At 40.9% G+C, this 23838-nt stretch overlaps 1 protein-coding gene across 1 annotated transcript in view; it reads right to left on the bottom strand.

The window, feature by feature from the left end:
- The window catches only part of BTAF1 (B-TFIID TATA-box binding protein associated factor 1), a gene marked incomplete at its 5' end in the record, with an annotated part of 81688 nt that extends 58932 nt beyond the window's left edge, over nucleotides 1-22756 (bottom strand). The window contains 7 exons of the mRNA XM_025210876.1: nucleotides 10133-10201; nucleotides 12797-12908; nucleotides 14688-14824; nucleotides 15112-15275; nucleotides 19667-19813; nucleotides 20823-20937; nucleotides 22622-22756. Of these exons, the coding sequence (XP_025066661.1) occupies nucleotides 10133-10201; nucleotides 12797-12908; nucleotides 14688-14824; nucleotides 15112-15275; nucleotides 19667-19813; nucleotides 20823-20937; nucleotides 22622-22756 (879 nt within the window). The remainder of the gene's footprint in view (nucleotides 1-10132; nucleotides 10202-12796; nucleotides 12909-14687; nucleotides 14825-15111; nucleotides 15276-19666; nucleotides 19814-20822; nucleotides 20938-22621) is intronic.
- Nucleotides 22757-23838: the final 1082 nt, after the last annotated feature.

Here is a 23838-nt window from a genome sequence, read left to right as displayed (position 1 = left end):
CATTTATAAAATCCTGGAAGTTGTGGATAAAGTGAATAGGGAATTGTTAAATCACAAAATACCAGAATACAAGAACAAGGTGACACCCACTGAAATTACCCGGAGACAGATTTAAAACAAAGAAGAAGTTCATACTTCTATTTTTTTCCCTCCAAACAGTTCATAATTAATTTGTGTAACTCACTGCCATAGGAGGTGGTAGAGACAGACAGTAGAGCCAGGTTGACAAAGGGTTTAAACAAATTAATGAAGGACAGGTCAATTTAGAGCTATTAAATACAGTGTTGCCAACTCAGAGATTTTTTTTTTTTTTTTTTTTTTTTTTTTTTAACTGAAAAACTTAACATTTTTTACTGACATGTTTACATGATATAAAATGTAACCCTTCTGTCAGGCCTAAACAGCAATAACAAGGGCTGGTTTCAAATTTAGGGGTTTAAGACCAACTTTCTAAATCTAATGAGACCCACCCAGAAACCTGGAAAAATAAGTTTTAACTCGGTATTCTAAAATGAACAAACTTTCCCACTCACAAATGGCATCCAACTAAAACTGGGTTTATTAGAGGGGAAAAGGGAAAAACACAGCCTTGTAGAAAACCTTAACCACTACCCATTAACTCTGCGGGTTTTACTTACAGTCAGTCATTACCAAACTAACCTGGGGAGCTACAACCTAGCCCAACCTGCTGGGGAGGGAGACTCACCCAGGGCTGCTCTTTGGGGGATCTATCACATACACCACCCAAAAGTGACCCCCGAACAGCAAGACCCAGGCCCACAAACAAACCCTCCATTGCACAGACCTTCACCTGCCACCTCTCCCTCTGAACCCTGCAACACTGTCCTAGCCACACCAGCCCCTCTACATCCCAACCAGCTCCTCAGACTGCCCATCGGGTGTACTGCCCTGCCTACCTGTGAGGCAAGCAGCCATTATAACCAAGTGAAGGCCAACAGGATGCAGCTGCAGCTCATGGGGGAGTGGAAAAGGAGGTTCCCATGGGCTACAAAGCTCTGATGAAGGGCACTGAACCCTCCAGAGGCACCGAGCTGCATTCCCACTCAAACACAAGGTGGCACTTATCTGCTTTGTTAATCTATATTTGTATCCAGCCTCGTGGTTTCTTAACTTATTAAGAGGGATCTGGGTTTTCCATTTCCTGAAGAAGAACCTGGATTTTTCCCTTTGAAGTGGGAAACTGTGGGAGGGGTGGAGGCGAGTCCCAGAGGAGGAAAGCAAAGAAGCAAGGGGACCCCATAGAATGGAGAGGAGGGAAAGGAGCGGACTAGCAGGGAACGATGCTGCGAGGGGGGACGACAGGTGAGAAAGGGGAGGGGAGGAACAGTGGAGCTGCCTGCATGCTGCTGGCAACTCCAGCTCTCCCAGGGTGCTGAGCATAGGCTCCCTCAATGCCACACAGTGACAGCACAGTGCTGAGTTGCTCACAACTCTCATCATGGGCAGCAGCAGCTCCATCCTGCCTGCCTTGCAAACTTGCCCTGCTTCTGGGTGGGGCATAGGGGCCACCTCACCTGGCAGCAAGGTAAGAAGGCAACTGGTGCCCTACCCCACTCCAGAAGGGCTGCTGCTCAGGAAGGCTTCCCTCCTCCCCAACCCTGTGGAGCGTGGGGCTGCTTGGATTCCTGAGGCTGCCCGTCAGGAACCTCCGCAATGCTTGTCAGGAAGGGCAGACCAGGAGCAGGATGCATGAGGCTTCTGGGCATCCAAATCAAGCCTAAGACTGCTTCTGAGCTCCCAGATCTCATGCACAGCAGGGGGGGGGGGGGAAGGAGAGCAGGATTCCTCCCCTGCTCTTCCGCCTGGTCCCACTGTCTGTTCTCTGCACTTCAGGGTAAGGGGTTGTCCCTCTCAACACCTCCAGTGCACCTATTGTATTCCTCCAATTAACTGTACAGGGAGTGCAAGCCAACCTAGGAATAGAAGTGTCACTCTCAGGAAAGCCATTGACACCTGCTCAGTTCCTTGTCCAAACTTGCTAGGACAATCCAGCACCATTCACTGGGATGGATGATCTAGCTGGGGATCATCCTGCTTTGAGTAGGGGGTTGGAATAGGTAACCTCTTGAGGTCCTTCCAGCACTCATTGTCTATGATTCTGATTCTAAGACATCATGGGACCATCTGGCACAGGCTGAAGCACTTTTGAGCACAGGAATACTGCCAAATTTTTGCTGAGAGTAGTGAGAGAGCAACTCGGGTGTCTGACTTCAGCCCAGTCCCAGCATAAATTTTCAGTCAGGCTTTGCTGCCCAGAACTACCAGAGGCTCTCCCCCCTTTTGCTTCTCAGCACAGATTTGATAGCAGAAAAAGCACCTGGATCAAGTCGCAGGCTATCAAATGGTTTGTTTTTTTCAGCCAGGACAGATTGCAGGTGTTTTGCTATCAGCGTGTGAAGTTTGCTTGCAGGTCTAAAGAGGCACTTGTCAGAAGAAATGAGTGTTTACTCTGGGAGGCATCAGCCTTGCTTTTTAAATGATGCTCTTTTTTTTGGCTTGGCCCTAGGGGTAGGGAGCTGCAGGTCGGGAATGAGAGGCACTGGTAGGACTGGGGGGCAGGGGGCTATGGCATGTCAGGGCTGATCAGTGCCACAAAGCAGCAGGGACACACATACACACACAGTGCTATACCCATGTTCTGGTGAGATAAGGAGAAGCCCAGCTTTTCCATAATAAAATAACCAAAATCAAATGCCAAAATATATAGGTGTTTTATTATAATGTTTGACTGGTAGGCTCCAAATTGCTTTAAAATTGTAAAATATATCAATAAGACATTGTGTTCAACTGACACCTAGATCTGTAGTGGCATTTCATTTTAATTACGGGAAGACAGGGATTGTGGTAGGAGAATTTTGGACTTTAAGTGGAGAAAACCAGGATCCCTACTTATTAATCACAGCTTAATTTCTCCCTTCCCTGCCAAGCTTTGGGGAAAAAGGGTTTTTAGCTTTTTTTAAAAACAGATTGTATGAGGACAGTTGGCAAGCCTGAACAGACCCAGTCAAGGATGTACCCACAGCATCAATAAACCAATGATGCCAGGGCAGGTATGAATTACTATTGATATGACATGCTCATGTAACTCACTGTCTAAAGCAGGGGTTGCCAACCTTTATGAATAGTGAACTACTGCTTGCAATCCAGCCACCACTGTGGGCTGCTGATCCCACCTGTTCCTTTTCAACCCTCTGCAGTCCCCACTTAGCATTTAGTAATATAAGTATCACCAATTCCTGTGGCCCATGATGATAAAGAGCAGCAAATCTGATGGTGGGGTAAACAGAGGAAAAGAGTCAGCAGGTGCTGTAAAAGGGATAGATGAAACATGAAACAGGAATACACTGGAAGTAGCAGACAGAAGGACCCTGGGGATGCCTCCTCTAATGGCTGCTGTGTACCACCAATCCCCCATGCCTCCATTGGCTGGATCTGACCTCTATGGCCGGTAGGCCATACACTGCTGATCTGCTCCAAAGCATCTATTATGTGGATCTACTATTGGACTGGAGGGGCTATTTGGTGTCTCAGTATGGAAGTTCTTGTGTACACAAAAGACAGGTACCCAGAGTCTTTCATATCAGTTCCAGTATCTGGAAGCTGACAGACCAATGTGGTTGTTTCTGTATAGAACCAACAAGCAAAAGCAGTGATGCAGAGACCACATTCATTATCAGCAAACATTAAGAGCATGCAATTAATTTTTACAGCCATTATTGAAAATGTTAAAAGGTTATAGTTTAAACATTTAAAATCAGTATGTTTCATCCCATAAGATTTCACACTTTTGTAAGCACATTTGGCAACCTAGTCAGAACTTCTAAATAAGCCTTTCCTCTATAAACATGATATAGAAGCATCCACATTGACATGCAGGTGGAAAGGTAAAATCTAAGGAGAGATATTTGATGGAGTAATTCAGTGGTCAAATAGAAACTGAAAATACTACCATACTTACTCAAATACAAGATGATCCTGAATATAAAATGACCCCCAGTATTTAGATTCTGTATATGGAAAGTTTCTAAATTTGTTATAAAATTTCTAGGTATAGAAGCTAATTATTGGTAGTTTGCCTTGAACTCTGCCCCCCCACCCACTGTTGGAACAGTGAAAAGAAAGTAAATCTGAGGGGGGTCAAGAAGCCCTCTTGCTCTGCCCCGCAACTGCTTCGCCCCTGCAGCATCTTCCTTCCCCTACCTCCCTTGCTGTCAGACCCTGCTCTCCACACATGGAAGCGAGGGCCATAATTTAAAACACCAACTTTGCAATAAACAATTTACCATATAGGCAAATTACATCAGATACCCATAGGCTTAGTTCATCCAGTATTGATGCGTTTTACTTTTGAAACTGCTGCATGTTTTAGCACACATACTCCATAACCACACTTTTAAGCAGCACTTTTGTACCAACTTGTATAGAGTACAAACTTATATAGAATACAAATATTAACTCAAAGGCTCATGATTTACCATACAGTTCATGGGGCTAGGCCCCAGCAGAGTCAACAGCATTTCAAGCTATAGTAATCCCACAGCTCAGCACTGCTCAATATGGGTATACTCCAGACACTCCCCACAAAGGATTCATGTGCTAATCGGTCCCCTACTCAGGACTGAAACAGTGTTCTTGTCGCAAGTCCCGGTATCCTCCAAATGTTTATATGCAGATGCAACCTGGTCCAGCTTCACCCTATGGAGGGCAGGGCCTCACTAGTCATATGAGAGGCTGAGAGAGGCCGACAGAGGGATCCTGGGTGAACTGCTTGCTGCCCTGTCTGGTAAAGTTTGCCAGACATTTAATGCTGGTGAAGAAACAGGAATCATTGGAAATGGTGAAGAAAGGCACAGTTCAGCTGTAGGAGTGAAGATGAAGTTGAAATGTATTCAAAGTAGTGGCTCACCATGACTTGGGGGGAGGGGAGGGGGGGCAGAAAAAAACCCAAAATAAAACAAAACAGTGAGCACTACCATATATATCTTATTCAGATGGGCTGCATTAACCTATCCTTGCGGTAGGTTCCCATCAGTATGTTTGCCGAATTTTGGCCATGTGTTTTACAGTCATGCTCAATGTTGGCTAAATTCAACCAACTTCATGGTTGGTTTCCATTACTACATACATGCTGCTTTTGGCAGCAGCTTAAGTGACAGACAATTTAGTGAGGTTTTCTTGTATGTGAATATAAACACACACACACACACACACACACACACACACACACACACACACAGAGAGAGAGACAAGAAGCTTCTCTTTGTCCATGCTGACTGGAAAAAAACCTTGTCTTGTATTCAAGTAAATATGGTCAATTGACAGAAGAATTTCTATGAAAAAGCTAGATTTGAAGACAGCATAAAATTATCCCATTCTCAAGCAGAGTATTTACTAACATTCATGGATGAGGTTGTCAACTGGTAAAAATTAGTGTACAACCATTTTTACAACAGGGAAGGACCTGGGCTAAAATGTCTTCAGAATGACAAACAGTGGTTCCAAAAAAAGGAGAAAAAAAACGCACGTAAAACAAAAATACATGCACAGAAATGCAAGAAAGGAGCTGTTGCTTTCCCTACCCTTTTCTACTCGGAAAGGAAAGAACAGATAACACTCTCCCAAAAAGCTAGAAACACCAAAAATAGCAGCAGAAAAGAAAACCCAACAAAAGAAGTGAAACTAAAACTTGTGTGGCTGTATCACATTGAAGACTTGTATGAGTATGACCCACTAAGACTCCTAGGACACTTACAAACATACAGGGAGCGTGCTCCGATGTGCTGGAAATCCAATGCGTTGGAGCGCTCGATTAATAAGGTCTGCTGGAGTACATAAATGAATGTGCTCTGATAGCCTAGCACATCAGTGCACCACACTGAGAAAAGTGATGGTGGTGCACTTTGAACTAAAGCACAGCAAACATGTTTTAGTTCAAAGTGTACTGCCACCATTTCCTCAACGTGGAGGCACACTGCGCTGCCAATTCACAGGATGCATGGGGGCTTTTAATTAGTGTGGCTAATTAAAAGCACCTGGCGCTGCATCAGCAACACATGCAAAAATGCCCATAGATCCTTTTCTGTAGTGCTGCTATCCAGCAGGGTGTATTTGTGTTTGAGGACCCCCTCTACACTTAAAAGGGGCAACTGGATCCAATGCATGATCCACACAATCACACCTCCTGACATGCTACACATCATGGCAGGAGGGGCAACTGTGGGATCAGACATCCAAATCATGCCTTACAGCTAGTGCAGAGGCATTAGTTTTTTCTAGCCCACATTTTGCCAATTTGTTTATGAGGTCATGTGGGACTCCAACACAACTTTTGACAAATACACGATATTTCACAGCACTCCTTTCATCCATCCAACTAGTTATCTTGTCAAAAAGGGAAATCAAGTTAGTTTGGCATGATTTATTCACAGTAAATCCATGATGGCTGCTCATGATCAAACTTTCCTTCTCTACATGCTTCCAAATGGACCTCCTTATGGTATACTCCAGTAGCTTCCTGGCTACTGAGGTAAGGCTAACCCATCTATCACTTCCCCTGGTTCTCCTTTTTGCCTTTTTAAAAGAGAAGCACTACGTTTGCTTTTTTTCCAGTCCTCTGGTACATCACCTGTCTCCCACAACTTTTTAAACATTATTGCCCAGGACTCCAAGATCTCCTCTGCCAAAGTTCCTTCAGTACCCATGGATGAAGTTCATTAGGCCCTGCTGACTTTGATTTATTCAGACCATCAAAAGTTCTGTTTCCTTTGTTATCTCATCCCTCAGCTTGTGAAGACTGAGGCAAAGTAGCTGTTGAGCATCTCTGTCTTCTTTGCATTTTCTGTTAAGAATTCACTCTAACAGTGGACCCACATCAATCCATCGATATATAGATCTCTCTCTCTCTATATCTAGAACCTCTTCTTCTTGTCCTTATGGTTTGCCTAAACAGGTGAATTTTTTTTTTTTTTTTTTTTTAAACCTTTTCCTCCCTGATTTTATCCATGCAAGTTCCTGCTATGCTTCCTTGGTGATCAGTCTCTCTTTTCATAGCCTGTATATTTTCCTTTTGCATTTGAGGCATTCTACAAGCTCTTTGTGGAGCCACACTGGTCTCTTGCCATTCTTGTGCTTCCACTGTGACAGGACAGCTTCTTGTTGGCCTTCCAATACTGTGCCCTCTTGGGCACCTTTATCCTTAAGTCTGTCCTCCCATGGCACCATATTTACTTATCTCCTTAAGTCTGGATTTCAAAAAGGCAGATTTCAGTTTTGCTGACTGCATACTTTTCCAGTGTCATGATCATAATTCTATCATATGATCACGGTCTCATCCTCCACCATTTCTGCCCCATTAGTCAATACAAGATTCAAAATAAGTGATCTTCTAGTCATCCTCCACACAAATTAAGAACTCTCTCAATACTTTGTTTGACTGTGATTCTTTCAGCAGATGTGTTGAAACTCTTCCCTCAGTATTTCCTCCTAACTTTTGGACAATTGTTACTTCTTTGAAGACTGCCTCATCTACCTCTTATTCCTGAATTGGTGGTCTATAATAAATCCCAACCATTATATTCATGCTGTATCTTTCAGTTTATCTTCACCCAAATCCACTCTGATCTGCTACCTTCTTCTTCAAATCAGAGAATAAAGTGTATGCATTTTTGACATACATTGCAATGTTAGCACTTTCTCCCAATGCTCTTTCTGAAATGTTGTAGCCCTCAATGATGATGTTTCAGTCACAAGAGCTTAACCCACCAGTGCTGCGATATCAATTGGAGCATTCATTTCACAGGTTGCAACTTGCAGCTCACCTTGTGTTTCTCATACTTCTTACACTTGCATAAACACATTGGACAGTTTGCATTTTAACCTACTTTTTTCCCTTTTTCATCAGTTATTGCCGACTTCTGGCTCCCTAGACCTTTCCCCATAGTTAAGCTGCTGCTTCTGCTCCTTTTCTCTCTGGATTGCTTGTTCTGTTGCTCTTTGAAGCCCTGCTTTGAGCAGTACAGGCAGCAGACAAATAATCAGCACACCATGCTCAAAGAAAGAAAAACAGGGCTGCCTTTAGTGAAGGCTATTTTCGGGTTGGGACGGCCAATCCATGGAGTAGCGGAAAAGGTAGTTAGGAATTTAGAAATTGCAAAAATACACCCCAGAAGATAGGTGCCTGAATTGTGGAAAATGCTGTTTTAAGTAAGTGTTTACCCAAAAGTGTGAAACTACTTTCTGCCCTGGGGCTAGAGAACAGGAATCCCTCCAACTCTCAGCCCCTGGCCTTCTCAAGAGACCAGAGCTCAAGTGTGTTTTAGAGGTGGGTGTGGGTGGAAGATAGCAGAGAACAGAGCACTCAGATAGCAGAGGGGGGAGAAATCAAGCAACTTCCTGTCTTGTTGTGTAGAGCATACAGATGTTTCAAGAAGTGCTTCAAAGAGGTCCCTCACTTTCTGAAATGTTTCTTCATCCATGAACATCTGTATGCTCAGTGTTTCAAGTGTGTCAAAGGCATTTGGAATACTTTCAAATATGTTACATCTATGCAGGACCACAGACTGACAAGTCACATGGGACTGATTTAGCTAACTTTTTTTTTTTGCAAACCATGAAATGAGAGCTTGCTGACAGTTTGTACTTAGTATGGACATAGCAGACAGTATACACCCTCATGTGATTGAAGCACTAAGCAGAAAACCAAAACCAAAAACTACCATGTTATCTTGTTAGTGTGACAGCCCACACACAAGTTATTACAATTTGAAGACTAACAATCCAGATGGTTTCCAAGAACAATTATTCTGGCAGCACTCAAAGGCAGCTATTAATACTTGTGCGTGTTAGCAGGGTGAGGCGCAAGCTTTTGCAAAAGACAGGCATCATAAACATAGTTCACAGCTTTTCAAGCCACAAAGCCTAGTGATGGTCTAATCCAACATGTAAAATACAGGTCACAGTACATTCTGAGTTAAATTTCTGCTTCAGGTACAACAATGCTGCTTAAACGGTGACACTTTCTAAAAATATTCATTTCTGATTTGAAGTGTGAAATAACGTAGGATCCACCAACATGCTTTGTATGTTCTTTCAACTATCAATTACCCTCACTGAGGAAAGAGTCACCTTTTCTAATTTGAATTTGTTTGGCTTCAACTCCCACCTCTGGTTCTTGTACTATCCTTGTCACTAGATAAGAGTAAAAAATAGGAAAAACAACTAAGCTAATACATTTCTGTTTCTCATGTATGATTACTGCCACACAATGGTGCCTTCCTACAGCACTGTTTTACATGCATTACCTCCTGAACTAGAAGCATGGTACACATGTTAATCTAGCACTGTACCTGGGCTATGTAACACTGCTGGGAACAGATTAAACAACCAAAGCAACTAGGTGTGATCTAACACCCTTTTTTACCTACTCTAGTCAATATATGCTCTACAAGCCTGAATGGCCTTAATGTTACTAGAGAGAAGAGTATAATAATTTCTTTCATTTTCCTTTGCTTAAAAAAACCCCACTTACATGGATTAGTACCCTATTTGAGTGGGGCCAACCTCTTTGGCAGGCATGCAAAATTAGACCCACATCCTCCCAAAATGCAACTCCAATCTACTTCCTGACTTGTTCTGCTTTCTTTCCTGTGCTCCTTGCCTGAATTGCTGCTTTGCTTTCTGCCACCATCCCTCCCTGCTATTTGCCACATGCCACACAGAAGCCACTCCTACTCTATTTCATCCTTCACTCCAACTGTTTTTTTTTTGTACTGTACTGACATGTACATTTAGTTATTCTGAGTGAGAAAGGGTCTTAATTTAAAAGAAGAGAGGGATACAGGAAAGGATGTTTAGGCCACTGTCCCACACAAAGAACTGCTGAAACAGAGCTCCACACTTGTGCCAACTCCCGTTCAGTTCACCGGGATTCTAGGAATGCACTTGTGCACCTGGGTTGGACCACTGAAGTAGACTGAATTCAATTCAAGTCATTCTTGAAAGAGGATCAGAGCATAAACACTTAACAGATGCACTGTTCTGTGAGGAAGTGGGTCTACATTCCCATCTTTGCAAATCAGAAATAAACATTATACATATTAAATAGCTTTCTTACCTCCCATGATGGGTTAAAAAGATCATTGCATACTTCTTCACAAAAGCTTTCCAAAGGCCATTCATTTACCTATAAAAAAAAAAAAAAAGTATTTTACAAGTTAATGGGGTTAATCATTTAGGAAATTTCCCGCCAGTGAGACCTCCAGTAGGATTATTTCTTTTCCTTAAGAAATAATCACACCATAGTAACTTTCTCCTTCTTCAGTTAGAAAGGAACTAAAAACTTTCCTAACAATACAATATTTTTAAGGGAAACATTAAAAGATTTTATTATTTATTTAAGAGTTTACACCAGGGGTGCTCAACCTCTGACCTACAAGTTAAGTGTGGTCTGTGGAGCCACTGTATCTGGCCCATGGGGCTCCCCACAGGGTGGGAAATTTGGCACCAGGGGAGCAGTTGCCATTGATACAGCCACCCTCCCCTCACCAAATTCCCAAATCCCAAGCCCTGCATGGCTGGTCACAGCTGGGCCATGCCCCTTCCCTGCATCTAGATCAGGGCCAGTTTGGGAGCAGACCATGTCCCTCTTCCTGACTCTTCCCCCCACCAAGCCACACCCCTGTTCCCCATGGAGCTAAGTCATGCCCCCTTCCCAGCAGGGCCAGCTTGGGCCCAGACCACACCTCCTGCACCCTCCACCCCACAGATCAAGCCATGCTCCCTTCCCCTCTGGGTCTGAGTTGCAGCTAGGCTCCCCCTGCCCCTCTCTGCATGACTAGGTGGTGCACACTGCCAGGGTTCTTGCAGTGATGGTGGTGGGAATTCTTATACTAACTATAAGCCTCCACCTCCACCCCATACCTGCCCACTCTGCTGACTGGCAGAAGGGTAAGTGGTGGTATGTTTGTGTGCATGCACAGAGATTGTGGGGGGGGGGCCGCAGCACACCTGTTATGGAACTCCTGCTGTTACTTCAAGACTCCCAGACTGTCTAGGTCTACGCAGCGAGGCTTGAATCAGTACTGCCCTTTGCACAGTCCAAGGGAGAGTTCTGTGCAAAGTGTAGCAGGATACTGTAGAATTCCTTGACAGCTCACCATCGAGCAGGCTATTAGGGAGCCAGCTACTCTCCCTCCCTCCCTCCCCATTGGAGACAGAGGGGAGGGAAAAGTGGGGAACTGTGGGATATCGGGAGTCCCAGGGACTTATGGATGCCTGTTTAGTGCAATGCATTGGAAGTGGTACTAGAAAACAGAAGTGCTGTTTAAAAGAGTGAACAGTTTGCAGCAGAATCAAACTGCTTGAATGTCTATACTTTGGTTGTTTATTGTTTGTGCAGAAGAAAAAGGTGTTTTTCCTGATGCAAATGTAATGCCTGTCCATAGCTGTGTAACTGCAGTGTGTATGAGCCCTCACACTTCCACTCCCTAAAGTTAAAGGATACAAGGCCGTGATGTCTCCCGATTAATAAAGCAGAAAGATAAAAAGCAATAGATAAAAATTTAGTAATGTTGCCAAAATGTTTAGACTTGCAAAAAGCTGATGTAGTTCATTTGGTAATAATGTGACTTCCTTTGGAAATGATCAGCTTTCCTCAGGTGGCTCTGACACAAAAAAGGGAGGTTTCTTAGACTCTCTCTTTATTCTTATGGTTGCAAGCTTTGTCTTCACACAAAAATAAGGTTTGAGTCACAACTTGCCATCATGCAACTCCATCATCTGCTAAGTCACCTTTATGTACTGTTTAAGCATCTTTTCGGGGGTTTTTTTGTTTTTGTTTTTAAACTTGCAATGCTTGCACATAAAGAAAGGATATCGCAGTGGTAAAGCCACTAGCCTAGGAGACCCAGGTTCTGACATTATATTGGCATGTTGGATCAGAATAAAGTGAACGTTTACCAACCAGAGTCAGCAAGTGCACAAGCCTCTCAAGTTCTATTATATACATTACACACACAAAAATACAGAACAGAAACCATTTCTGTACAAGTTGATAGTTCTGTATCTGGGTAAAAGGGTCTTAAAATGACATTATATCATTTATTTTTAGATAGCTCAACACAACTCCATAAAAATAACCGAATTTTAGAGCAAAGACTACCAACTGGCAGCTACTCAACGTCTAGCCATCAGCAAAATTAAAAATAAAAGCCAACTGAACAACTTGTGAGATGCTGTCATTGTTTCACAAACAATGCAAATTAGTTTTATACTTTGATTTATGGCCTAGTTCAAAGCTTCAAATCAAGATACAAACCTTTTAAAATAAACTTTAGCTAAGGTCTGTAAGTCTGATTAAAAAAAAAAAAAAAAAAAAAAAGCATATGGGTGTAAAAAATAGTTACGTTATAATGGTTTCATTATGTTTTGCCTCTTACCAAATACAGCCAGATCAAAAGTTCGGGGGTGGGGGGTTGTTTTTTTTTTTTTTTTAAAGTTTTCACTTGCCTAGCACAGGCACTATTAGTAAATTTGCCTACTGAACAAATAAGCCAGGCTGCTGTCAACAAATGCTTACTGGATTTTAATATGCATTAAAGTGATTTTTCACAATGTGAAATGCAGTTTCAGAAACATACTTTAGTTGTAGCTGTTAATTGATTTGACAATATAATTCCCTTTTCTGTTTTTGGTAAGTTAATGTTAAAATGAACTTAAAATCAACTCATCAGCCAAGGTCAAATTATGTCACTCTTTAGAACAGAAGGACATACTGTACCTCTTCTGATGTATTATCTACCAAAACTTTCGAGTCAGTGGCAGGCTGGCTGAGGACAACATTTCCTACTTTTCTTCTCTTTTCTTCTGGTTCCCCATCAGTACTATCATTGCTAAAAAAGAATATTAAAAACACATCACATCATATCCATGAACCTTCATGTACAGAAGTAGAAATGCATAGTATTTTATTCTTCTTCATCCAAAACTCTAAAGAATAAGAGTTTAACAGGAAAATTCAAAACTTAAATTGTCATAAGTAACAAAATGTTAGTTACCAAATTATACCCAACATATTTAGCAATTTGTATTAATCTTTTATGGAGAACAGTTAACATCAAAAACAAAAAAAGTTAATGACACCTACAACTCTGGTATTACTAGTCGCTGAGAACCAAGACATGAACAAGCCAAGCATACGGAATGCCACTGCACAGCCATTTTAGTGAACAGTGGATATTTTCATACAATTAGGACAATTCCCTCCCCTCCCCACCATAACAGGAAATAAAATGTTGTTTTGATAGTATAAATGAAAATATCATATATATACTAGAAAAAGTTACATAGCATTAAATTAAAAATATGCTATTGGCAAACTTCAAAAACCATAATTTGGACTCAAATCATTAGGCGTCAAGTAATGAGGAGGGCAAAAATGTAAATGTAACTACTTCTGAAAATATATATTCTTAAAAAAAGGGTTAAATTTAGATGTGGCTCCAGAGTGTTAAAAAACAAAACAAAAACAACAACCACCACCAAACAAACCTCAACTGCAAGATTACAACAGCTAATGTTTTACTGTTAAAGCTATTGGAAATCACTTGAATGATTTAGAGGAAAAACCCCCAAAAAACACCAAAAACCAAAAAGGTTACTGAGTATGTTTCACTGAAAAGATAAAAATTAATCACAATTCTTGATTGTAACTAGTCAGTGATTTTTAGCCAGGGTGCCAGGGCACATGGGGTGCTGCCAAATCCTTTTAAGGGTGCCCTGAGGTATGAAGAGATAAAAGCAGATAAATAAACAAACACTCAGGTCTGTCCCTGCCTGAATAATTCCCCCCCGCAACAAGCAAGCAAGCACTGTAATATGTTAGTTTTTGAATTCACAAAAGTTATGGAGAGGCAACTCAAGCTCAAAAAGGTTGACAACCACTGCAATAGTAGTTAAAGAGAACTTAAGTTTACAGGCACTCCTCACTTAACGACCTACCTGTTTAACGACCGCACGGACTTACGACCAGCGAGAACTGGTCCTAAGTACGAGAACTTTGGTCGTGGAAACAGCAGCATGGCGTCTCAAGCCAAGGCACGCAGTACCGAGGGGCGGCTCCTCGCTTATCGACCAATTCGCTTAACGACCTAGTCACAGGAACGGAACTCGGTCGTTAAGTGAGGAGTGCCTGTAGTCTGCATGATATGACAATCTGTGGTTAAGTTATTTTCTTTATCCTGTCACTTTTGCTTCTGCATTCTCTTTAAACTTCCCAGAACTTGATAAAAATAAAAATTTGGTGATGATACTGCAAAAACGCTTTGTTTTAGAAAGATTAGAAAGTCAGGCAGCAGAAATGTGAAACAGAGATGGGGGGGGGGGGGGGAGAAGGAAAAGTGGAAAAGAGGGGGGGGGGGGGGGGGAGGGAGAAGGTTTACACATACACTACAAAAACAACCCCCCCGCAAAACCCACACACCTCAAACCGTGTGTATAAACAGTTTCATTGGTATTTCTCAAAGGTGTTACCAAATACTCTGTCAAATACCAAATGGCTCTTCTTACCAAGCCAGAGCAGGCTTTTTTGAGTTGCCCAATGACACAACAACTACCAGGGAATAAAGAGCAACTATAGATTAACTGAAATTTGAAAGACTTAACTACAGTACCTCTTCTCATTAGTTTCCACTGCGTCTCTGGATCTTTGCTTTGCAAATAGCTTAGCCATTCTTTTAGCTTTATTCTTTTGTCTACTGCTCATACCAGCTCGAAATTCTGAATCAATCAATTCAGCAGCCTGAAGAGTCTGAAAGAATTAAGAATTGGTCATTTGTCAATCTTGCCTGTAATTAACATCCTATAAACCCTGTAGCTTACATTGTTCTCACTTCCCCATACCACCCTCCATTACTTGCTACTCTGAACTTCAATCTGGCACTGCATTAAGCAACTGTGGCATTTAAGTGTTCAGGGAACAAAATAAAATTACAACTCAAGCACAATATTTCAAGTATAGTCCATTACAATGGCAGAAGCACAAATGAAGTAAACCCACTGTACTATTCCTTGCAAAGAGCCCAAGGTTTTACCTACAGGTTGTTTGTTTATAAGTGAAGCTGAAGTAGGTATATAGTCCAAATCCTCATCATTGAACAGGTCTTCAGTGTTCATTCCAATCGCAGCACCCATGTCAAGGCCAAGTTTCTTCTGTAACAGTTTTCTCTGCCGTGCTATTCTCTCTTTGTGATCAATTTCACCTTTAAAAAAAAAAAAGTCAACTTTTATATGAAATCTGTGTTCGAAATGAAAGTATTCAGAATACATTTATTATGAAAGAAGACATAAAAGTTGCAACACTAATTAAAGTATCCCAAGTCATGGGGAGGGGAAAATCTTGTTGAATTCACAAGTGTATTTTGATGTACTATTTGTGACAGTTGGGACAACCACTGAAAGTATAAAGCTTTGTAATATTTCATATATTTCCCCCATCCCCCAGGGATCTAAGTAACAACAAAAACTTGTCTAAATTAAAGCAACACTACTTTTAAAAGGAAAGTTCAACAAAAAGTTTGTTTTGAGTTTGTTTGTTTTTTTTAAAACAGCTTCTGTGAGGCTCGTCTGAGTTTCGTGTCATGTATAACATTTTCAAGTCTCCTACATAAGCACTTGAGGGAAAAAAAAAAAAGTTATACCCAAGGAGAACCCCTCTCTGTCAAACTGTAGAGCCTGGCTCTATGGGAACTAAAGATTTAGTACTGCTATTTTGTACACACACCCTTGCTGGGTGCATCCAATTTTTCAAAAATACATTTTCCTCAACGTCCCTCTTAACAAGAAACCAAAATAATTTAGGGAACCACTGGTAAATTAAGAATTTCTAATATTTGGGTGGGGGAGGGGGTGGGTTTAAATCAATATAATTTAAAGAAGAGCATATACTGTGTGAAAACAGCTGAACTTCAAGTTTTCCCTGAAAGCACGGTTTTCCAAAACAGGACCCAATTGTTTCCTATGCTAGTTTCCCTAGCACCAAACTTAACCTTACAAGTATTCATGGGGAGAGAGGCTGAAGGGAATATAAAATTTTATTTTTAGATTTTATAATGAGGGTCTGTTCAGAATCTCATTCTAGGTCTACCCATAAACTTTATGCCACACTGGGTATGGTCTCATCTGTAAAGTGAAGATAATGCTATCAGTCTCTCAAAAATCTTACAAAGCTTAATATTTGAAATGCTTAGCACCTAAATAGCATTATGGTTAGGCACTCCAAGTCCATATTAAATGAAAGAGGATTTTGAAGCTTGAACCAAGTAGGCCCCCAAAACAAATGTGGAAATCTAACAGGTAAACTGCCCATGCTACATTTTATTTTCAAGACTTGTACTATGAAAGCCACTCTGAAGCAAGGTCAACCCTTAATTTTTATCCCTATTATTTTGACTGCTGTGCTTCCAGGGGGACGGATGAGCAAATGAAACGGAAGCATCCGCAACTTCATTATCCAACTGTGAGATTAACACACCCTTTAAACCGACCAATTTAGAGTTGTGTGGGTGGTTGACATTACCAGGAAATTTGGGAAAACCAAGATGGAAGGATTTAAGTCAGGTACCTCTACCTATAAATTCTGTAAATGCGTAAGTTGCATGCCATAAAACAACATCAAAACGGGGAAAATTCAGGAACTCCGCTACCTAGAACACTCTACTTCCATTCTACTATCACTCTGGGTCCTATCATGAGTCTACCCTCATGCGGGTCTGACCAGACCCAGGGGTAGCACTGGGAGCCAGAAGGTGGGATTTTGTAGGCGGTATGTTTGACACCCCTGGTTTAGAGGAAGTATGACTTCTACACAAACTGTAATCAAAAGGTGGGGCCTGAATTTCAAGACTCTGGATAATTTTAGTGCTCATATTTACTATAGCTGCACACATTAGTAAGTATGTATACACAAACAGCTGTTTATGCATACAACAGAGTTAGACATATGAACATTTCATCATTATTTTGTGCTTAACTCTGCATATTAACTGAACAGATGTATACCTGCAGTTTCAAAGCTCAGACTTGTACATCTTTACTCACCAAATTATTAGCAAACTGATTCATAAGAAAAGTATTTTGCTTACTAAAATAATTAAATGAAGTTGTAAACTCAGTGTTCTCTTTATTCAGGATACCAAATTGTAAGAGCTGCCAACTACTTCCTGGAAGTAATCTAGAATGCAATACAAGTGACTTTCATGAGAAGATTAAAAGCTTAAAGGTAATGGGTATTTATTTTGTTACATATTTGACTTTTGTTGTTAATGTTACTAGGACCAACAGCATGTGCGACAGCCGTGGCAATCTAGAGTAACTTAAATTGAGAAAATATCTATATTAAAAACTTTCAGGTACTGAGAAATAAGCATAGCACATACTTTTGCTCCCTTGTATATGACTTTGTTCATCAAAGAAATAACCTCCCTAATCTATATAGGTTGTCCGATTGAATATCTGTCAGTAGCCTGTTGCCAAAGTTTAGAAAAGTTCCATCTAAGTGCTTCTTATCTCTGCTCAGTGGCACATTTTCAGTATTTATCAATTAAAGGCGCAATGGGATCTGCTCTATGATTCCAATAGTTACACCACCTGCCATGCCACACGTGTGGCAAGAAACATTTTTGTTGGACTGGGAATAAGATCTCAAATCGCACCCCACTGCCGGTGAAGGGCAGAGCCTGGGATCATGATCTCATGTTCCCACTTAACCAACCAGTAGCAGGCTGACTGCCTAGAGCACCTATTGCTCAGAGCACCAGTCAGCTCATAGATACACCCTTGGGGCTGTGAGTGTCAGAGTCCTGAAGGGCTATAGAATGTTCCCACAGCCAGAAGCGCCAATCAGTTAACTGGCACTCCCAGGCACAGAAGTGCAAGGGAGCTCTTCAAGGCTCTTATGTTCCTGTAGTGGGGAGGGCCGATCAGCTGGTCAGAACTGGCCACAAAATTGATTTCGTACAATAACTTTCTGACTTTTGTGTAATAACTATGTAGTAACACACTTTGTGGCTTATTCCCCACTTTACTGCACAACTGCATGAACATGTGGCAGAGTTAATCACATCTTAAGTAGTAACTAAGTGATTAATCGCACCTTAAGTGTAAGATCTGCAGGGGCCATATAACCTAAACCTCATTATTAGGAGGTCTAAAGTTAGACGCCTTAGTCTGACAGTTTTTACACTTCTTGATGTAAGTGAATATGTACAGAAGTCCATTACAAAGCTCCCTGCACCTTATTTTCTAGTACCTACACAAAACAGTAAAAAGCATAGAAGGTGAAGTGGTAACTAAAGCTAATTACATCAATAAGATGTGAACACTGAAGTTCAATTAGTGTCACTTGATACCACAAGTGAAACCATGGGCCAGATCTAGCCCCTAGTATTGTGTCACCCAGACTGCAGGACTCCTCATGGGTCTGTGGCCCTGCATGCTAGGATTGGGCCCAGCATCACCCCTTGTACTCAATCCTGGTACAGAGGGCCACAAAATGATGCAGGGACCCAATCTTGTTAACCAATCTTGGTAGGTGGAGGCAGTGCAGGGCTTCCAGAGTTCACTCTGGCCCACAGACTACCCAATGCCTTTCATTTGGCCTGCAGGGCCAAAAGGTTGAGCACTACTGAACTAAACAGTTTCATTTTTCCCCTGTAACTCTCCTCCATGGAAGTCCAGAGGTTCATAAATCTACCTCCTACAGATCAGTCTCCTCTCTCCAAACTGATGTCTGTTCATTTGATACCTTTATACAGATATACAGTCAGATCCACCCAGATCTCCTCCAGTGCTTCCTCCCACCCTCAACTGCTGAACATTGCTTCGTGATCTCTCAGCCAAGCCAAAACCCTGGGGTAAAGTATTTGATTTGGGCATCTCCACGGAGCCAAATATTCAGGCAAGATCGGGCTTTTTCTCTATCCAACCAGCTCATATTTTCATATTAGCCCTTCTACTATTCAGCACCATTTCTTCTGGCACCGATTGCTGCAACTTTACTCCCCTCAAGTTCAGGCACAACACTACTGCTCTGACAATATCTCCCTTCCCACTCCCACCATTTGCTCACACACCCACCCACACTAAGACACTTTACTGAGAGCCTATACAATTCAGTCCTTCCCTATCTTGCTGGTGTAGTAATATCACAAGGCTGTCTATTAGGGGTGTGTGAAACAGGCCATATTCAATTCCGATTCAGCCCAAATCCAAATCTGAAGATTCGATGCCAATTCAGATAGTCAGCCATAGACCCAGCTTTAAAATGTTTTTTCAACGTACCTTGAAGAACCAGGCATGGCTTGAAGTACCACGTGCTCGGTGGTGAATCCAGAAGTGGACTGGATTCACCGCTGAGCATGTGGGCCCCCTCTGCACCCCCTAGCCATTGGCTGCAGGGGGACTCTGGGTGCCCCCCAGACCCAAGAGGCACCAGTTGCCGAGCTGGGGGGGGGCGTGGCGCAGCGCGGCGGCCGTGGACCCAGAAGTGGACTTGAAATGTGTGTACACAATACTGGGCTCTGAACTAGCAAGTTGCACATGTTGGTAAATTTTATCATCTATAGACAAACATAAATCAAATAGAAAAATATACCTGCTTTATCATCCTGGACCTCAAACTCTGCGCCAGCAGATCCAAGAAGAGATGCCCCATGTTTTAACAGCCGACAGATATCAAATCCATCAAAACGTAACCGATCAGTTGCAGACGAATCTTCCATAGGACTTTCTGACCCAGGTTCTAAATAAAAGGTTAAAAATAAATCAAAGAAAAAAAGGTCAATAACTATTTCCTTCTCATGCCAAAAGTGGAGCAGAGGTAGGGAGGAAAAGAAAAATCTATCTTAAACAAATTAAGATGCAGTACTTCAAAGAGTACAGTTTCATTTCATGTGGAAAGAATAAAAATAAAAATCACAGCAAATCAAAGTCAATGAACAGAAGACTATGATTGATTTTTAGACCTTGGAAAGCAGCTCGTGTGTGTACAAGGATGGTGCATGAACAAAATGATTTGCAGACCTATAAAGCCCGTGAGCTAATTAAGAGTTATGAACATCCTACGAGCACTACACAAGTATGGACCTACTCAAGTTCTGAAAATTATACCTGTACCTTGCATCAGAATATGCTCTTCGAAACTAATCTGTATACAAAATGTTTGTTCAAGTTCAAAAAACTTTTGCTCCTGTAAAACTGAAAAAAAGTAACCTTTTACCCACAAAAAAAAGGCTAAATACAGATTTGGGGTGAGTAGCATATTAAGAGAGGTATGCAGTAGGCCACTCGATATTAATAGGACCAACTTATTTCACTTACTGAAATTAGAGAGAAAACAACCTACAGATGTAGCAGTTTGACACATAGAGCATCTGTGAAAGTATAAGAAATATTTGGAAATATTCAGCAAACAAAGCAGTACATTTCTATTATGCCACTTTGCCTTTTAGTAAGTCAGCAGCAGATAAAAGTTTAAAGCAGTTGAAATCACTAAACATTCCTTGATGGAAATAGGTTACCATCCCCCCCTCCCCCCCTTGATAGAAGGAAAACACAATGAGAGATGAGCTGTTCTGAAGAAACAAAGGCAAGCAAGCTTCAGATTAATAAAGTTGAGAAGAAAATTTATCTGTACAGAACCTGTACATTGTGACTGTAAAGCAGGTTGGAAAAGACTGTCTGGCAAGTTTTACACCACAGTAATCATAGATTAGTCATTACCAATTTTACATAATATGCTTAAAAGTCACCTGGTTTGGGTCTTGGAGTTGGATTCCATTCAGGTACATTTTTCACTATGGCTTCAACAGCCTGGCCTGCTGCAATACGAGTATCCCAATTTGTACTTCTTAAGTATACCAACACCTTTAAACGCACACCAAAAAAAAAACAACCAACAAACAAACCACACAAAACAAGTTAGTTTTATATATTTTCTTGTACTGGGCAACCAACTGTTAAATTGTTGTAGAAGGCCCCTGAAAGATGTTCAACTTAACATGCGATAGGATCCAATTCTTGACCCCAACAATCACGCGTGACAGGATGCAGTTTTGGGAATGAGGATTAGATCCCAAATCATGCCTTACTTGCTGGTGCAGGGGGAGCCTGGACCAGTTGATTGTTGGCTGTGCCTGGGACAAGCTTGGTTCTTGGCATTAACTGGAACAGCCCCATGCCAGATTCCCTGTGCACCAGGATCTATTAAAAGCCCTGGGTGCTTTGACAGGTCCTGACCACACATTTAAATTTTAAGGCATGATACAAACGAGTCAAAAGATGTTCTACATTATATGTGAAATAACATCATGGCTCATTTACTGCATTATTACACCTTCAATTGAGTTGCACATGTGTCTGGTTACTATTTAAAAGTGTAAATTTTAAATGCAACATGTATTGGGGGCCTAAGATAAAGATAAGTTAAATTTGGTGGTCAGAAGACTGCATTTAAAACACAGGAAAAAAAACACAAAAAACAGAAAACCCAAAATACAGGTTGCCGCTGTTTAAACAACCCCCACCCCCCAAAACAAAAAAACCCCAATGAACACAAACCTTTCATGCTGCTTGCTCAAGCAAAACAACTAGGTACCAAGCAAACAAATGCATAATAAAAGTACATGACAAATCAAGTACCAGTCACATTCGATTTGCTTTTTAAAATCTAGACTATTTCCTCAGAATACTGAGGCTCAATACAATTTTTGCTTTTTGAAAGAAACAGACTAACATTTACAAGAGGTATCAAATTGACAAATCTGGAAACTTTATAGTAATCTACCAGTATGCGTCAACCCTGAAGGACCTTTTTTTTTTTTTTTTTTTTTTTTTAGGTGAAAACTCCCCGTGTGCGGTAAACCCGAAAGGGCCTTTTTTTTTTTTTTTTTTTTTAGGTGAAAGTGATTAACACTCACTGTGATAAAAGTATCAGTTTTGTAGACTTGTGCCCCTCCTTCCTACCTCATGAGAGAGCAAACCAAAACAGCAATTGTCATCAGTTATCAAACAAATACATATTTTTAGTATTTTCACTGGACTTGACTAGATTTAAAAGTCTGGAAATAATGAAAATCTGTCTCTTTTCCAGTCCTTTTAGAATTATCGGGGTGATCACACAATTTCAGATTGTAAAGCTTCATCACAGAAGCAATTTTTTCCCCAACTAACAAGGTAGCAACAGGAAACTAAACTCATAATTAGATTTCTCTTCATAACTTAAATTCCTCACCTTGTACTTGATTGTCTAACAAAGTATAAAATACACAGTGAAACTGATCTTATGTGATCATCTCAGAGGCTGATAAATCACCTGCTTAAAAAGAGTGGTTTTCTAATAAAACAAAACAAAAAAAAAAAAAGTGAAGCAGAATTGCATTTTGTACACTTGGGAAGCTTTAATGTGGTCTCTTAAAACAGGAGATTAATCGAAGGCTGTTTGGCAATGTACATGAAAACTATACATGCAAGTCTAACTGATAAATCTAGTTCTATCTTCATTAGTAGGCAAAACCCCCTACTGCATTAAGAATAATAATAAAAAGCTTACCTTAGATAGCAGATTGTTTAATTCATGGGGATGGAGTTTCACCACCTCTCCAAGTTGTTGAGCAGCTGCTTTTCTTGTTACTGGTGTTGTACCAGTGTCCAGTAAAATAAAGAGACGATCAAGTCTAAACATGGGCAAAAAAAAAAATGCAAGAGGATTACATTTTTAGTTTATTTGGCTCATTTCATTAATATCAGCCCATCAGACCCTCTACCATACTTGATGATTTGCAGGGAGCTGGATGCACGAGGAAAGACAAGATGTAACCCAAGAAGTCAGTAATTAAGTTTTTTTCCTAGTAAACAATGTACTCAATTTGAAAATGTTCAGATTGATAAAGAGATTAAGTAGTGAAGGAAAACCTTACATTAGAAAAGTTCTGGTTACTTGCTATTAAAAAGCATCTGCTGTAAATTAAAACATGATTCACTAAGTTATAATCATGATCAAGCAACTGCTGATATCAAATAGAGATTTTAACCTTATTCTGAGAACAGAAATAATTTTAAACTCAACAAAAATTTTGCTGTTAGACTGGAAGGAGGTTGTCATGTGAGTGTCTTTCAAGAAAACCCAGGAGAAAAAAAAAAAAAAATGTGAATACCCTTCATTAATATCTCTGTTGGAAAAGAAATGCAAGCTATAACTTATTTGTCAAGTTCAGCTTTTTCTTTGGACACTGATATTGCCCCATTCCTTCCCCATGCGAGTACACAGATGTGCAATCACTAAATTCAGAGGGTAACTTTAGCTTAAATACCCCAGAACAAGTTACTAATCAATATGATGCTCTTGACCTTTTTATCTGGGATAGGACAACTTTCTGGCTACTGTAAAACATGTTCCATGTACTATTTTAGCTCATTATTAGCTGAGCTATCATGAGATTTTTTTAAACAAAGAATTCAGAGTTTGAGAGTCTCTTACCTAAAGAAATTAAGATAAAAGCATCTGCTATTACGATTTAAGAATCTCCTGATGTCCCTTTCAGACCTACTTTTCTAGGTTTCCAGTTCCCATTATCAATTCAATTGGTTTTACTCAGAATGCTGTAAAATGTCTATCACCACCTGGAATCTTTAAAACAAAGTTAAATATGTTTCTAAAAAGCCATAACATAGCTCATCCCTGAATTACTGGGCAAAATCCAGGAATACCAGGTGAGGGTCTTTTGTGATGGGGGAACAGCTAAGTCAATTTTAGTTTTCTTATCGTAG

Source organism: Alligator sinensis, unplaced genomic scaffold (assembly GCF_000455745.1).
Source record: "Alligator sinensis unplaced genomic scaffold, ASM45574v1 scaffold472_2, whole genome shotgun sequence".
In the NCBI taxonomy this organism is placed as follows: domain Eukaryota; kingdom Metazoa; phylum Chordata; order Crocodylia; family Alligatoridae; genus Alligator; species Alligator sinensis.
This window is presented reverse-complemented; position numbering and strand designations above follow the sequence as displayed.